This window comes from Chiloscyllium punctatum, chromosome 4 (genome assembly GCF_047496795.1).
Source record: "Chiloscyllium punctatum isolate Juve2018m chromosome 4, sChiPun1.3, whole genome shotgun sequence".
In the NCBI taxonomy this organism is placed as follows: Eukaryota; Metazoa; Chordata; class Chondrichthyes; order Orectolobiformes; family Hemiscylliidae; genus Chiloscyllium; species Chiloscyllium punctatum.
This window is the reverse complement of record NC_092742.1, coordinates 66,282,663-66,300,251: the sequence shown is the minus strand read 5'-3', so window position 1 is coordinate 66,300,251 and position 17,589 is coordinate 66,282,663. Positions and strand designations below refer to the sequence as shown.

Sequence of the window (17,589 nt, the reverse complement as noted above, 5' to 3'; positions counted from 1 at the left end):
ATTTTCTGATTTAGTATGTGGATGTACCTACGAGAGAAGGTGCAATACTTGACCTACTCTTGGGAAATAAGGCAGGGCAGGTGACTGAGGTGTCAGTGGGGAAGCACTTTGGGGCCAGCGACCATAATTTTATTAGATATAAAATAGTGATGGAAAAGGATAGACCAGATCTAAAAGTTGAAGTTCTAAATTGGAGAAAGGCCAATTTTGATGGTATGAGGCAAGAACTTACAAAAGCTGATTGGAGGCAGATGTTTGCAGGTAAAGGACAGCTGGAAAATGGGAAGCCTTCAGAAATGAGATTACGAGAATCCAGAGAAAGTATATTCCTGTTAGGGTGAAAGGAGAGGCTGGTAGTTATAGGGAATGCTGGACGACTGAAGAAATTGAGGGTTTGGTTAAGAAAAAGAAGAAGCATATGTCAGGTACAGACAGGATAGATCAAGTGAATCCTTAGAAGAGTATAAAGGAAGTAGGAGTATACTTAAGAGGGAATTCAGGAGGGCAAAAAGGGGACGTGAGATAGCTTTAGCAAATAGATTTAAGGTGAATCCAACCGCTTTTACAAATACATTAAGGACAAAAGGGTAACTAGGGAGAGAATAGGGACTCTCAAAGATTAGCAAGGCGGCCTTTGTGTGGAGCTGCAGAAAATGGGGAGGGATATTTTGCATCAATATTTACTGTGGAAAAGGATATGGAAGATATAGACTGTAAGGATATAGATGGTGACATCTTGCAAAATGCCCATATTACAGAGGAGGAGTGCTGGATGTCTTGAAACGCATAAAGGTGGATAAATCCCCAGGGCCTGATCAGGTGTACCCTAGAACTCTTTGGGAAGCTAGAGAAGTGATTGCTGGGCCTCTTGCTGAGATGTTTGTATCATCGATAGTCACAGGCGAGGTGCCAGAAGACTGGAGGTTGGCTAATGTGGTGCCGCTGGTGGTAAGGGCAAGCTAGGGAACTACAGACTAGTGAGCCTGGCCTCGGTGGTGGACACGTTGTTGGGGGCAATCCTGAGGGACATGTATTTGAAAAGGCAAGGACTGATTAGGGATAGTCAACATGGCTTTGTGCGTGGGAAATCATGTCTCACAAACTTGATTGTGTTTTTTGAAGAAGTAACAAAGAAGCTTGATGAGTGCAGAGCAGTAGATGTGATTTATATGGACTTCAGTAAGGCGTTCAACAAGGTTCCCCATGGGAGATTGATGAGCAAGGTTAGATCTCATGGAATACAGGGAGAACTAGCGATTTGGATACAGAACTGGCTCAAAGGTAGAAGACAGAGGTTGGTGGTGGAGGGTTGTTTTTCAGACTGGAGGCCTGTGACCAGTGGAGTGCCACAAGGATCGGTGCTGGGTCCTCCACTTTTTGTAATTTACATAGATGATTTGGATGTGAGCATAAGAGTAAAGTTAGTCAGTTTGCAGGTGACAATAAAATTGGAGGTGTAGTGGACAGCGAAGAGGGTTACCTCTGATTACAACATGATCTGGACCAGATGGGCCAATGGGCTGAGAAGTGGTGGATGGAGTTTAATTCAGATAAATGCAAGATGCTGCATTTTGGGAAAGCAAATCTTAGTAGGACTTATACACTTAATGGTAAGGTCCTAGGGAGTGTTACTGAACAAAGAGACCTTGGAGTGCAGGTTCATAGCTCCTTGAAAGGGGAGTCACAGGTAGACAGGATAATGAAGAAGGCGTTTGGTATGCTTTCTTTTATTGATCAGAGTATTGAGTACAGGAGTTGGGAGGGCATGTTGTGGCTGGACAGGACATTGGTTAGGCCACTGTTGGAATATTGCATGCAATTCTGGTCTCCTTCCTATCGGAAAGATGTTGCAAAACTTGAAAGGGTTCAGAAAAGATTTACAAGGATGTTGCCAGGGTTGGAGGATTCGAGCTATAGGGAGAGGCTGAGCAGGCTGGGGCTGTTTTCCCTGGAGCGTCAGAGACTGAGGGGTGACCTGAGGGGCATGGATAGGGTAAATAGACAAAGTCTTTTCCCTGGGGTCGGGGAGTCCAGAACTAGAGGGCATAAGTCTAGGGTGAGAGGGGAAAGATATAAAAGAGACCTTAGGGGCAACGTCTTCACACAGAGGGAGGTACGAGTATAGAATGAGCTGCCAGAGGAAGTGGTGGAGGCTGGTACAATTGCAAGATTTAAGAGGCATTTGGATGGGTATATGAATAGGAAGGGTTTGGAGTTATATGGGCTGGATGCTGGCAGGTGGGACTAGATTGGGTTGGGATATCTGGTCAGCATGGACGGGTTGGACTGAAAGGTCTGTTTCCGTGCTGTACATCTCTACTCTAGGTGACTGAGGTGTCAGTGGGGCAGCACGTTGGGGCCAGCAACCATAATTCTATCAGTTTTAAAACAGTGATGGAAAAGGATAGAGCAGATCTAAAAGTTGAAGTTCTAAATTGGAGGAAGGCCAATTTTGACGGTAATAGGGAAGAACTTTCAAAAGTTGTTTGGGCGCGGACATTCGCAGGTAAAGGGACAGCTGGAAAATGGGAAGCCTTCAAAAATGAGATAACAAGAGTCCAGAGTCAGTTTTTTCCTGTCAGGGTGGTAGGTGTAGAGAAATTGAGGTTTTGTCAAGAAAAAGAAGGAAGCATATGTCAGGTATAGACAGTGAATCCTTCGAGTATAAAGGCAGTAAGGAGTCTACTTAAGAGGGAAATCAGGAGGACAAAAGGGAGACATGAGATAGCTTTGGCAAATAGGGTTAACCAGAATCCAAAGGGATTTTATAAATATGTTAAGGATAAAAAGGTAACTCGAGAGAATAGGCCCCTCAAAGATCAGCAAGGCAGCTATATGTGGGAACCGCAGGAAATGGGGCAGATACTAAATGAGCATTTTGCATCAGCGCTTACTGTGGAGAAGGACATGGAAGATATAGAATGTGGGGAAGTAGATGGTGACATCGTAAATTGTCCATATTACAGAGGGGGAGGTGTTAGATGTTTTAAAATGCATAAGGTAGATAAATCCCCAGGATGTGATCAAGTGTACCATAGAACTCTATGGGAAGCTAGGGAAGTGATTGCTGGGTCCCTTGCTGAGATATTTGGATCATTGATAGTCACAGGTGAGGTGCCGAAAGACTAGCTGTTGGCTAAAATGGTGCCACTATTTAAGAAGGGTGGTAAGGAAAAGACAGGGACCAAAGACCAGTGAGTATGATATTGCTCATAGGCATGTTGTTGGAGGGAATCCTAAGGGACAGGATTTACAGATATTTGGATAGGCAAGGACTGATTAGGGATAGGCAGCATGATTGTATGCAAGGGAAATCATGTCTCACGAACTTTTGAAAAAGTAGCAAAGAGGATTGAAGAGGGCAGAATGGTGGACATGATCTATATGGGCTTCAGTAAGGCATTTGACAAGGTTCCTCTTGGGGGACTGGTTAGCAAGGTTAGATCTCATGGAACATAGGGAGAACTAGGCATTTGGATACAGAACTGGCTCAAAGGTAGAAGATAGATGGTAGTGATGGACGGTTGCTTTTCAGAGGTTTGTAACCGGTGGTGTGCCACAAGAATCAGTGATGGGTCCACTGCTTTTCATCATTTATATAAATGATTTGAATGTGAACATAGGAGTTCTAGTAAGTAAATTTGCAATTGAAGGTGTCGTGGACAGCGAAGGTTACCTCAGAGTATAATGGGATCTTGATCAGATGGACCAATGGACTGAGAAGTGGCAGATGGAGTTTAATTTAGATAAATGCGAGATGTGGCATTTTGGAAAAGAAAATCAAGCAGGAAGAAGGGCTTCCTGAAGAAGGGCTTATGCCCGAAACGTCGATTCTCCTTCTCCTTTGATGCTGCCTGACCTGCTGCGCTTTTCCAGCAACACATATTTAAGCTCTGATCTCCAGAATCTGCAGTCCTCACTTTCTCCTAGGACTTATACACTTAATAGTAAGGTCCAAGGGAGTGTTGCTGAACAAAGAGACCTCAGAGCGCAGGGTCATAGTTCCTTGAAAGTAGAGGTGCAGGTAGACAGGATAGTGAAGCAAATGTTTGGTATGCTTTCCTTTATTGAGTATAGAAGTTGGGAGGTCATGCTGTGGCAGGACATTGGTTTGGCCACTTTTGGAATACTGCGTACAATTCTGATCTCCTTCCTATTGGAAGGATGTTGTGGAACTTGAAAAGGTTCTGAAAAGATTTACAAGGATGTTGCCAGGGCTGGAGGATTTGAGCTATAGGGAGAGGCTGAACAGGCTGGGACTGTTTTCCCTGGAGCATCGGAGGCTGAGGGGTGAACTTATAGAGGTGTATTAGATCATGAGGGGCATGGATAGGATAAATAGACAAGTTCTTTTCCCTGGGGTGGAGGAGTCCAGAACGAGAGGGCATAGGTTTAGGGTGAGAGGGGAAAGATTTTAAAAGGAACATAAGGAGCAACATTTTCACGCAAACTGTGGTGTGTGTATGGAATGCACTGCCAGAGGAAGTGTTAGAGCCTGGTACAATTACAACATTTAAAGGCATCTGGATGGGGACATGGGTAGGAAGGGCTTAGAGGGATATGGACTGGATGCTGGCAAATAAGAACTAGATTAATTTAGGATAGTTGGTCGGTATGACCGAGTTGGAATGAAGGGTCTGTTTACATGCTGTACACTTCAATGACTCTAAGTAATTCTTAAAGCTATACTGCCACTGTATTCCCTCTGAACAAATGAAGCAGGAAGACCAAGCAGGTGATTTTTGCCAGAACTGCAGATTTCATGTGCAGATGGTGCCATCAAGTGTTTACTCATAAATTTGCTGAAGGTGCTACTAAATGCTGAAATGGAAAGCAGCTAAAAGGTTACCACCCAGTGAATACTCAGCTCACCATGCTCATGAATGTGCCCACTATCCTGACAGCGCACATGACGGTTTTACTCTGCTGGTATTTGAACCACAATGTCTGCACAAAGGATGACTGCCAGGGGACATGGGTCCTCCATTTAACATATGGCTAATAACATTCTGCAACCTGACCAGACCTATGGCTGCCGCTGAGAGCCATGTTACTATACAAAACAGCAGCTTTTTGGAGTGAAGCAATGGTCTTCTTGCTTTCTTGCTCTCAGCAGATAGTACCCTGATTTATAGTGGTTTGGTTCATCCTCCACAACCTGGCCATCACTAAGGTACAGCTCTTTTCAGTAGAGATATAATGAGCATCTCAGAGCAGGAGGAGGATGAAGTGGAGAAGAAGTCAGAAGAGGAAGAAAAAGGGAAGTGTTAACCAACACCTTTTCTCTGACCTAGCTTTCTGCAATTTCTTGATTTAACTGTGGTTCCAAAGAATACAAACCTAAATTCATGATGTCTAACAATCACACGCCTTTCTTTCTCATTGTAATGGACAATAACATGCTCTAGACACAACCCTGGAAATAACAGCCACCACAAAATAACAAATACAAACCAATTTTATCTGACAACCCACCCAATATTCCTTAAAAAATGTGACTAAGCAACTTTCCCTTAGTGGCTGCCTTATGGGTGCTTTTACTTGGTCCAGTTATCCCGTGCAGTGTGATGTTAGTGGAAGGCTGTTGACTTTCACTCTGGGTGACCGCAGATGGCCTTGCAGAATGCCCTGTTATGGATCTAGAAGGTCCAGCCTCCACTGCGTTACCCCAGAATGAGCTGCAGCAGAATAAGTTGACTGACCTGAAGGCAACAGCAAAGACACTGATGCAGTGGCAATGATCGGAGCTCCAATGTTTTCAACATTGAGACTGCCACCAGTCTGGGAACATATTTTAAAGCAGCTTATTAATCTGCTGCAGCATTGACTGCAGGATCATGTGAGACCCAGCAAGTCACTTTGAATCCTGGTATCAGAGTTCTGGCAGCAGCCTGAATCAGCACGGCAACAAGCTGAGATTTCTTGACTTTAGTCTGAGCTTCAACTATACAACGCAGATACTGGATAGTTTCTGCTGTAATGGCAATGGAAATAGGGACACTGGGAATGCTGCACCATGGTGGAGTGTGTAACTGTTCTCATGGAGTTGGGAACCACTTCCACACTGGAAAGGTTCTGAACATAGGCCTGTCAAGCCGGTGCAGGATTACTCTATGGTTCTTACTAGTTATACTGGCAGGCCTGTCATTGCACCAAGCCTTTCATTATGCATGCCCATTAGTGTTTTTGTATCAGCCATCCACCAACGTCATCATCTGAGTCCTCACCAGAGAAAAGATTTGTGAGCAAATCCACAGTCCACTGGGATAGAATCTGTGCTGTGCTTTCCCTCCATTCTGGCGGAGGACACTTGGACCTAGTGATTCTACTTGCAAATCCTTTTCCTACACTACTTCTAAAGTATGTAGACTCCTCCTATTAGAGCTACAACAAATAAAACTGAAAATATTGTGGATAAAATGCAAGAAGGTTGTTTGAAAGGAACAAACTGTCAGCTCAATAGTTTCAGTCCACTGCTGGTCATGGTCTCAGTTGTGTCCATTCCAATCATGGCTAGAGCCTATCTTTCTATGGGGGCATTCACAAGTAGCCATACGTGACCTTCATCTGTTAGATGTTGGTACTCCCAGTGATGGACCCACTTGTCCTGCAATATAGAAAGGTGTGTTAATGAGTGTGCAATGTGTTTAATAAAGTCCCTGATTCGGCTGAATAGCTACCAGTGCATGTCACAGTGACGTAAGATGAGAAATGCAAAGTTGAGTCATGATTGACAAAGGATGTTAATAGGTGAATGACTAGATGTTCTAATTCATCAATTCCAGCAAGGCTAGAAAGTCACTTGTGAATGTACGGCATGTGAATATGCATTCACTAACCTTAACCAGCCATAGTCTTTGAACCTTTTGTGACAATAGATCCAGGGTTTTGGGGCTGTATAATGGAATTAATATTCTTATTGCTTTCAAAGTGTCTGTCTGGAGGACACCATGGTCATTGAGTGACAAAGGACCTCTTTCCTTTTATTCACCTCCTCCAAGACCTCCAGCAATATGTTGGACAAATTTTAGACATACATCTGATCTGTTGGACCAAATCCATTCTTCTGCCCATTAGGTCTTTCTGAACCAGTTCCAGTTCCTGCTGCAATCAACACACATCTTGCTTTTAAGGGGTGCTGTTTGACTGAAAGTATTGCAATTAATTTGAAATGGTGGTAGCCTCACACAATCTTGTGGCCTCTGCTCAGGCATCCCTCTACTTAACAGCACAATTAGCATCGTGCTGTTATTTAAATTTGTTGGCAACACAAAATTCATGTGATGCCTGCATCCCCATGAAGAACAACAACATGGGTTCAATTCCCACAGCGGCTGAGATTACCATCAAGGTCCTGCCTTTTCACTCACCCCTCACCTGAGGCACAGTGACCACCACCATGTCATCTCTGTCTAATGAGAGAGCAACCCTGTAGTCCTCTGGGATTATGGTGACTTTACCTTACCTTTTACTGTGAAGAGATGGGATTTAATCACAATATTGTGATCCCAATACCTCTTTACAAGTCTAATTTATTTTTCTCCCACAAATTCTTAATGTTTCAGTAATCCACTGGGCGTAAGCGTTTTAAGGAAGAAGGAAAACTGGAAGATACTTTTGTGAAGAAAGCAATCACTCTACTCAGCCATGGCTCATGAAACTTTTCTTTCACATAGTCACATCAAATAAATGCACATACTCGCTCAAAATTCAGTTCTTCATACCCAGGACAGACCTTCATCCACTTGCATGCTAACATTTTCTTGGACTTATTAGTCATTAAACTAACTCATATTTGACAGTGATATAGCAGATAAAGTACAAATGTCACAATTAGAAATTTGAGGTTAAAGACATGCCTGTGCTGTTAACTGGTTGTGCAGGTCATGATTCCTGATGTGTAAGTGCCAGTTCTGTTTGAGGGAAGCAACAGCTAAACTTTGTGCTGCCTCTTCACTACCATGATTTGGGCATGACCCACATTGCTGGCTACCTCCCTGCACAATGGGGACTGGGGGCCCAAGATCACGCAAAGATAATACATGTCCAGCTAGCCTTCAGCTATTAATGGTAAGTCTATTCCACTTTACAAAGGATGGCACTGCATCTCTTAAAAATGACAATAACTGAAACAGAATATTAAAGAGGAAGGAAAGTAGAGTACCACCCAAATGGAGAAGGCACCAAATTTCACCAATATTGCTTGGTAGGGAGCAGTTACAGTGAATACAAGGAAATGTTATATTTCCTTGTAAGTGTAGAAGAACACTCAGAAGGGAGTGGAAGAAGATGGCCCATACTCACCAAACTAAGAGTCTCTTTCGCTGCTCAATGCACCACACCCTCATTACTCACTTGGCTGCTTTTAGCAGCATATAGGACTCAGGCCTAATGTTCACACACTCCCACTCACACATACAGCTTCCAGTGATGACAATCCATTACCAAACTCTCATCACCTTTCCAGGTTTCATCTATGGCAGGCGCAACATCCAGATATAATGTCACACTTGCAGCAGGAAAGGAGTGCTGCAACAGTTACACCCTCCATCATGGAGGAAGTCAGAAGTCACATGGTACTCGGTTATAGGCCAGAGGGTTTATCGGAAATCACAAGCTTTCAGAACACTGCTCCTTTGTCGGGTGAAGTGACTTCACCGAACGAAGGAGCAGCTCTCCGAAAGCTTGTGATTTCAAATAAACCCTCTGGACTATAACCCGGCGTGGTATGACTTCTGACTTTGCCTATGTCAGTCCAACCTGTATCTCCACATCATAATTGAGGATTGGTGCTCCACATCACAGAGCGTATGGCAACAGACACTCCAGAATTTCATTCTGCTCAGATAAATAAAGATAATAATGTGTTACAGTTCTCTGCACTATTTTCACTCTCTAACCACTTAGTGATGGTTCACTGGTTGTAAGTTGGCTGCAGCCAGGCCAGGGAAAATGTGGTTCATGTGTTTTTTTTTTGCAGGGGATGGTGGGGAAATGTGGTGAGCTAGGTCACAGTCGAATTCTGCTATTAGGAATTAAGATGAGGAATTCAGTAAGGCAGTATAGCAGAAAATGCAGACTATAGATCACTCAGATGCTTGGTGCATTGGCAAACCCACAATAGAGCCCATCAGAAAGCATGCAACTGTCTGGCTCTAACATGATAGATGGCATCCAACAACATTGGATTCCATTCTTTCCACCGTGAAAGTGGTTGCCAATTTTATAACTGCACCTGCAGACCTGACTATTTGTGGGCCTTCTTTTCAACATCCATTGCAGCATGAGTGAAAAACTCCCAATACTTCAGTCCTGCAAATGGAAGTCCAGACTGCAGTCATAGAGATGCATGCAAATACCATGCTAGCTCAAACTACTACTATCATTGCTAATTCATTGTTCAAAAGGCTCACTCAGCAATACAGAAATCTGCCCTCCAGCATATTGTTATTATTGCAGAGTGCCCCACTCCTGGGAGTAGCACCAGGAGCAGTGGAGGATGAACCTTTAGTTCTTTGTCGGTATGCCAACACTCATATGTCTACCACCACCATTGCTAATGCATCTCAGCCAAACAGACAGTGGCAGAGAGACATCACTGAGGAGTATTCTGGGAGAAGTCAGCTCAGTCACCACAATTGAACAGCGGATCATGGAAGAAGCCAGTGTCCTCCCATACGTCCTTGACTCCACGTCCTGGTTGATTTGTAGACCAAGATGCACTGCCACAATATACCTGTGTTTGAGGTATTCATCTGTTTTTCCTGAATGAAAGAACCAACTACCAAAAGCCAACTCCAAAAACACAATACTTCACCAAACTTAGCCCACAAGAAAAGGTATGTCAAAAGCAGCTCATCTATAACTCTTTAAGTGACCCTAAATAATGCTGCTGCTTGGCTAACCCTGCAGATGATATATTTGTCGTTCTGGAGTGACAGCCAAATTTGGATCACACAGGGTCCACTGGATAAATTTGTACAATGGACGTGTGTGATCCCAATTTGGCAGATGGGTATCATATCACCTAAAAGACGCAATTTAGGATGGCACCAAACGAGTTGTTTCTGGTGCACACAAGGATCCCTATACAAGTACCTTTGTCAAAGTGGTATGCTACATGGGCCACATTATAAATTGGGCTAAGCTGGACTAATGATGTAATCTAAGTGCCTGACATTCGCTTATCAAAGGATATATTACAAGGCCATTCTGAAGGCCTCACAGGGGAGATTTATGATTGACCTCAAGTCCTGGGAGCAGCTCAGCCAGAACTGTTACACCTGGTGTCACCAAATTAAAACAAAATGGTGCAGTTTCTTCTAAAGAAATTATTGTCAGAGGCAGAGAGTAAAGACAGAGGAGAGGAAATCCTGAACCAACAACGCATCGATTATCTAAAGCAAACACGATCAGCTTCACCTAAAGGGATAAACAACACATACAAAGAAGGCATTATCTGAACAGAGCATTCACTTGGTGACAGGATTCACCAGTATATAGTCCATATGTAGTTTTATACAAACCCCATGGCTTATATGAACAGTAAGAATTAATTGTGCATACCTGTAGATATAGTTCAGAAATGATGTCTTATTACTTTTCTGATACAATCAGCTAAGTGACTAACAATGGAAGAAGGTTCCAACAGTGTACCTGTCAAGCTTGAGTACGCTTTCAAAGTCATATATTGCTGCGTGCCACTCGCCACGTTCAGTGTACAAAATACCACGATGCAAAAATGATTCCAAATTCTCAACATCTTCATTGATAAGCACTGTAAAGAAGGGGAGATAAGCTTGTTAATCAAACTACTATATCAAATGAAAAGTCTGTCTTGTTTATTAGTTACTTTAATTCTAAGATTTCTATGCAGCATTTAGACATATCGGTGAAAAAAGTGAAGGGGTGACAGTGCAGAGATGCACATGCCACTATTCCACTGATTCCAGTAAAGTTTGCAGGATCACAGTGGATTTCGAAATGGTATTTCTTCAACAAACTGGGAGGTGCATAACCTATGTGTGGGAGAGCATATAGCATGATTTTCAGCAAGAATGAATGTAAGATTGAAGGGAGACAAGGTGTGAAAGTGTCAAACATGTCCCATATTCTTCTCCCACCTGTGTAAGGTTACCTCAGAAACTGATAGAAGAAAATTTCTCATCATTGTGGATTTGTTTCTCTTCTTACAAAAATGAGTTGATTTGTTTTATCACAACAATCAGATCGGTATTTTTTTTTCCATATCACATCCAAACAAGAAATCTTCTTGCTTCTTTTCAGTGTTACAAACACCTCTCTGGAAGTTTCTTCCTATCCCATTCCACTCTCTCTTCTAATCCTGCCTTCTTGTGTATTTGCCACTTTCTTGTCCTCCACTCTCCAACACGAAATGATCTGTCCCCCTTAGTCAAAGGATCAATAACAACGGGGCATAACTTTAGGTGAAAGCAGGAAGTTTAGATGGCATTTCAGGAAAACTCTTTTCACCCAGAGGGTGGTGGGGTCTGGAATGCACTGCTGGGAGGGTAATTGGGGCAGGAAAGCTCACACCCTTTAAGTTGTACTTGAATGAGCATTTGAACTGTCATAACATTCAAGGGTATAGATCTAGTGAGGAAAATTGGGACTAGTATGGATAGTAGTATATTTTTGATAGTACAGACTCGATAGGCTCAAGGGCCTCTTCCGTATGATTGGTGCATTGAGAATGACAGCCCTTGATAACAAGGCTGCATTTGACTGAGTGTCAAGGAGCCCTAGCAAAACTGGAATCAATGGCTAATGGAAGTAAACCCTCCACTGGTTAGTGTCATACCTGGCACAGAGGAAAATGGCCATGGTTATTGGAGGTCAGTCATCTCAGCTCCAGGACATCTCTGTCGGAGTTCCTCTGGGCAGTATTCTATGCCCAACCAACTTCAGCTGCTTCATCAATGACCTTACCTCTATCATAAGGTCAGAAGTGGGGATGTGTGCCAATGATTACACAATATTCAGCACTATTCACAACTTCTCCAATTCTGAAGCAGTCCATGTTCAAATGCCATAAGATCTGGACACTATCCAGATGCAAGGCAAAGGCAATGACCACATCCAGTAAGAGACTCTACTCACTGCACCTTGACATTCAGTGAAGTTTTTAGATTACTTATGATGCGGAAACAGGCCCTTCGGCCCAACAAGTCCACACTGACCCTCCGAGAATAACCCCCCAGACCCATTCCCCTACATTTACCCCTTCACTTACACTACGGGCAATTTATCATGGCCAATTCACCTGACCTGCACATCTTTGGACAGTGGGAGGAAACTGGAGTACCCAGAGGAAACCCACGAAGGCATGGGAAGAATGTGCAAACTCCACACAGACAGTTGCCTGAGGCGGGAATTGAACTCGGATCTCTGGTGCTGTGAGGCAGCGATCTCCTCTACATTGGGGAGACTGGGCGCCTCCTAGCAGAGCGCTTTTGGGAACATCTCCTGGACACCCGCACCAAACAACCACACCGCCCTGTGTCCCAACATTTCAACTCTCCCTCCCACTCTGTCAAGGACATGCAGATCCTAGGCCTCCTCCACCACTGCTCCCTCACTACCCGATGCCTGGAGGAAGAACGCCTCATCTTCCGCCTCGGAACACTTCAACCCCAGGGCATCAATGTGGACTTCACCAGTTTCCTTATTTCCCTTCGCCCCACAAACCCCAGTTCCAACCTTCCAGCTCAGCACTGTCCTCATGGCCTGTCCTACCTGCCAATCTACATTCCCACCTATCCGCTCCACCCTCCTCTCTGACCTATCACCTCCATCCCCACCCCCATTCACCTACTGTACTCTTTGCTACCTTCTCCCAGCTCTCCCCCCTCCACCCCCCACTTATCTCTCCAACCTGGAGGATCCCTGCCTCTGATGAAGGGCTTTTGCCCGAAACGTCAATTTTCCTGCTCCTCGATGCTGCCTGACCTGCTGAGCTTTTCTAGCACCACTCTAATCTAAACTCTGGTTTCCAGCATCTGCAGTCCTCACTTTTGCCTAGCTTATTTGACCAGAGGAAGCCACAGTCTATTTTCTTGCAATCAATAACATTTGTGTAAAAAATAACTTAAATAAAACTATAAACATTTGACATTTTTGGCTTTAGTCACAAATGTAACTATTGGAAAAATCCACTTCTGCAAGTATTTGTATAACCATTCGCTATAATACATATTTAAGTCTGCATTATACCTGAAACACTGAAGTCCTGTAGAGCTTGCTGTGGTTGAACCTTTCTCAGCAAGCAACCTCTGTGATAGAAAGCCACCCAGTTGTTAGGATCCAAGTGGATAGCAGTAAACAAATCCTCAATTGCTTCCTTGTGCATTCCTTGTTTCGTATATGCCTGTCCACGATAAATCCTAACATGGAAAATTTGAAGAAACATTATTGTGAATCATAACAGGATACCTGGAAATGAATAGGTCGATCATGCATGTGTCTATCCTTCAAGGGTAGAAGGGGAAGAGTGGATTACGGCCAAAAGATAGGATGGTGAAGGTGATTTGATCTGCAGAACAGGGTCGGTGTTGCTGCAAATACAGGAACTGGCCACTCAGCATCAGCCTACCTCTGTCTCCACCCAAAGACTGACTCCAGGCTATCCCAAAGTACAGGAGATAACAATCCCAGCTGTAGCATTGCCTTATGTGCAATGGGATGTGGGCAGCAGGACTTTGAATGAGCTAAAAGCCACAGAAGGCAGTGGATGCAATTCATTCTGGAATATACTGGAACAGTCATTTTGGAGGTGACAACATCATGGACAAGGGTTTCAGATACATTGGATAGCAGTGGAGGTTTGAGTAAGGTATGACAGCTAAGGTTTGCTTAGGACTCCAAGGTTAGAAACAGTCTGGTTCAGTTTGAACTGTGTGCAAGAAAGAGGATAAAATTTGTGGCAAATGTGCAGGCTTTGATGTGGGTGTTGGAAGCAATGATTTTCATTTTATTTTGGGGAAGCCTATCCACCTAAACTGAATGATAGAAATATCTCCCTTCTAATTCATCTTCCAAGTCATTTACAACTGAACTTCCAAAGTCACAACTGTTTAGCTTTCGCCCTCCATTCATGATAACATTTCTGTAGCTAGTGATCTGCTTAACCACTCTCAGCTCCACATTTGACACCTTCATCCAGATTAGATTATTCTTGCTTACCTGGTCATTTAATCAGGATCAGCCCTTATTTACACTTCCTTAAGTCTGAGTGATGCAAGTATGAATGGATAATAGGTGACCAACTGGTTTAGCCATTTACTATCAGGTCTGGCTCAACTACAAACTGACATTATTAAATCCTGCTCTCATTTATGAAAAAAACATTCACTTATTCCATGGAACCTGAAATGCAAATATAACTCTGCTTCTTTTCTCTACCTAAAATATCTTTCTAAGCCCTTTGCCCTTGTCTCATCCATCCTTACCTTCAACAACAAAGAGATCAAGGATTCCTTGATCCACAAAATATCTTTCCTGAGGCAAAGTGATCAAAACTGAACAGTCCTCAAGATGTGATCTAACTCAGCTCCCATAAAAGTGAAGCAAGTCTTCACTGCTCCCAATCACATCCTCTTGCACAAAAGGGCCAACATCCATTAGCCTTCCTAATATCTTGCTGCACTTGCTTGTTGGTAGCATTACAAGGGCACCCAGTCCTCTCATACAACTACACCTTCCAGTCTCTTACCATTTAAGAAGTACATAGGAAAAACAAGTGTACAATCAAAGAGGATAATCTCACGTTTCCATATTATATTCCATCTGCCATGTTCTTGCCCATTCACTAAGCCTGTGAAGATCCTCCTGAAGCAACTTTGCATCTTCTTCAAAATGTACACACCCAGTTAGCTGTTTATCATCCACAAATTTGGAAATATTGTGTTTGGTTCCCCACTTCCAAAACATTGATATATATTGTGAATTTGAGATGAAATCAATTTTTACCAAGGATAATTTGGATGCTTAACTGCTTGAAATGTCTTTCAATGACTTGACATTGAAAAATATGCAGACTTTAGGAAAACATTTGAAGATGAGGGAAGATCAGACAAAATGCACAGCAATACAGGAAAATGGTCAGTGATGTGCTGTGTTCTACAAGGGCAAGGGCCATCACTTTCTCTCTGATAATTCACACTCACCCTGGTTCTGCCACCACAGACAAATTTCACCAAAGCTTGTTGGCTATCGATCTGACTATTGCATGCAGCAACTCCACTCAAACTGTCAATCACATTCTTCTCCACATTCTTGCTTTCTGGCTAAAAAGCTCTACAAATCCAAATGTGCAGAAAGTAAATGAGCACTAAGAAATGAAGCTAAGAGTCATAAGATGAATCCTGTACAGATGTAATTGGATGATTGCATTCCTGTGTGCACAACCCAGCCTGGCAGGAGCATGTGAATCAGAAATTCCTGTGTTCTCCAAAGTAAAGTTCTGAAAAGCTAAAGTGCAGTCTGAGTTGATGCAAGATCAGCTATGATAATGGTTGAGGCTCGTGGTTTCCCTTTGCTAACTTTGACGGATGAAGATGGAAGAGGACATTGCTCATGTAACATTTAAGGAAAGTTGATGAAGAGATATTAATTTTCCTTCAATCTTGTCATATTTTCTCACAATTCTCACCATTGCCCATGTTGATCAAGGAAACAGAGAAATTCTGCCCTTAGTTTTTACTGCATCTAGCCTCCCTCCAACCCAGTGATACCTCACTTCTTTTCTTCACTCTTCAGAGTGAAAACTAGATGAATATTTAGCTGTTATGAGAAGGAAATTATCACAGTTGAGCCCTCATGTAACATTTATATGAAGGGTCTTGTAGGGTTTATTGTATAGCCATTGAGAAGAGCAGATGTATCAGAGATTACTTTGCTGTAACTGATGATGACGTGTAGAGCTGGTGTTGGACTGGGATGGACAAAGTTAAAAATCACAAAATCAAAGTTAAAAATCAAAACTTGTACTTCCAAATAAACCTGTTGGACCATAACCTGGTATTGTGTGATTTGTAACTGATGATCACTAAGAGCAATTTTAAACAAATTATAAACTCTCCTATATTGCTTCTGTCTCAAAAGACATTGCACTTCCCTCTTGGAAAAGAAGAAAGCTTTACCAGGATGAAGCCTTCTTTAAAACAATACTTAAAATTCAGCAAGTTTTTAACATCATAATCACTTTAACTACTAGTGCATTAAAGGTTATATAAGTAACAACAATCATACATTTTTAATGTACAAAAAAGCTTTATTACAAATATTCAGCATTATTTTACAATCTTATGGCATCTAATACATCCTGCTGGTTTTAATAAATAGTTACCATCCTTTGCTCTTTGAACCAAGATCCACAGAAATCACTGAGAAACCACTTAAGACAATACTCCAAGTTTCAACCAATCTTCCAAAAAATCTTACAGCAAGTGATTAAAAGAACTCTAATGGAAATTAATCACATTGGTAGTTCCTAGGTACAGTTGATAATTTGACTAATGTTTAAATGCATTTAAAAAATTCTATTGTAACTTACCTGGCTTTAGCATTGCCAGGTTCCTGTTTGATTAGTGTTGTAAGATCCTGAATTGCTAACTGCCAGGTGGAATTCTCAAAATAATATAAAGCACGTTTCATCAAAGCATCTGTTCTTTTTGGGTTCAAACTAAAAGCCTACGATAAAATATATAAAAAATACATGGTATCTGAATTATGGTATTTTTGCATTTATCATGTTTCGATCAATAATTGGTCAACTCATTTATCATCTAAATATATTATATACATAGTACTATATTCTATGAGTAAACTTTTTTAGAGAAGTGATAAGTTCAGAGAGTTTCTTTTTAAAGTAATCTTGCACCCTCATTCCAAATTATTCTGTTTCAAAAAAATGTAATCATCATTAATTTTCTGTTTCATAAAGCTTCTATGCTTACCATGTTTGAATTGCACTTTGAATAAATTAATCCATTATGGCATGTTTCTAACTTTGTACGACTATTGGGGAGCCTCATCAACCGAAAGCCTGCATCAGAAATTTGGGTATATTTTCCACATGATTTCCTGAATGGTGACTAAAATCATATGGAGTCATATAGCAGGGAAACAGACCTTTGGTCCAACTTGTCTATGCCAACCAGCCATCCCAATCTGACCAAGTCCCATTTTCCAGCATTTGGCCCATATTCCTCTGGACCTTTCCTGTTCATATACCCATCCAAATGCCTTTTAAATATTGTAATTTTACCCACCGCCACCACTTCTTCTGGCAACTCATTCCAGACATGCGTCACTGTCTGCATCAAAAAGCTACTCCTCAGGTCCTTTTTACATCTTTCCCCTCTCACCTTAAACCTGTGCCCGCTAGTTTTGGACTCCCACACCCTGGGAAAAAAAAAACAAAGACTTTAGCTATTTCATTTGTGCTCCATAATTTTATAAATCTCTATAAGGTCACTCTTCAGCCTCCGACATTCCAGGGAAAATCGCCCCAGCCTTTTCAGCCTCTACCTATTGCTCAAATCCTCTGTACAAACAGCTGATATCTCC

General features: G+C 42.3%; 1 protein-coding gene across 1 annotated transcript in view; it reads right to left on the bottom strand.

Annotated features, from left to right (window-relative positions):
• The window catches only part of ttc6 (tetratricopeptide repeat domain 6), a 230,399-nt gene that overhangs the window by 108,147 nt on the left and 104,663 nt on the right, over positions 1 to 17,589 (bottom strand). The window contains exons 14-16 of the mRNA XM_072567883.1: positions 16,574 to 16,710; positions 13,234 to 13,403; positions 10,657 to 10,777 (exon numbers count right to left, since the gene is read on the bottom strand). Of these exons, the coding sequence (XP_072423984.1) occupies positions 10,657 to 10,777; positions 13,234 to 13,403; positions 16,574 to 16,710 (428 nt within the window). The remainder of the gene's footprint in view (positions 1 to 10,656; positions 10,778 to 13,233; positions 13,404 to 16,573; positions 16,711 to 17,589) is intronic.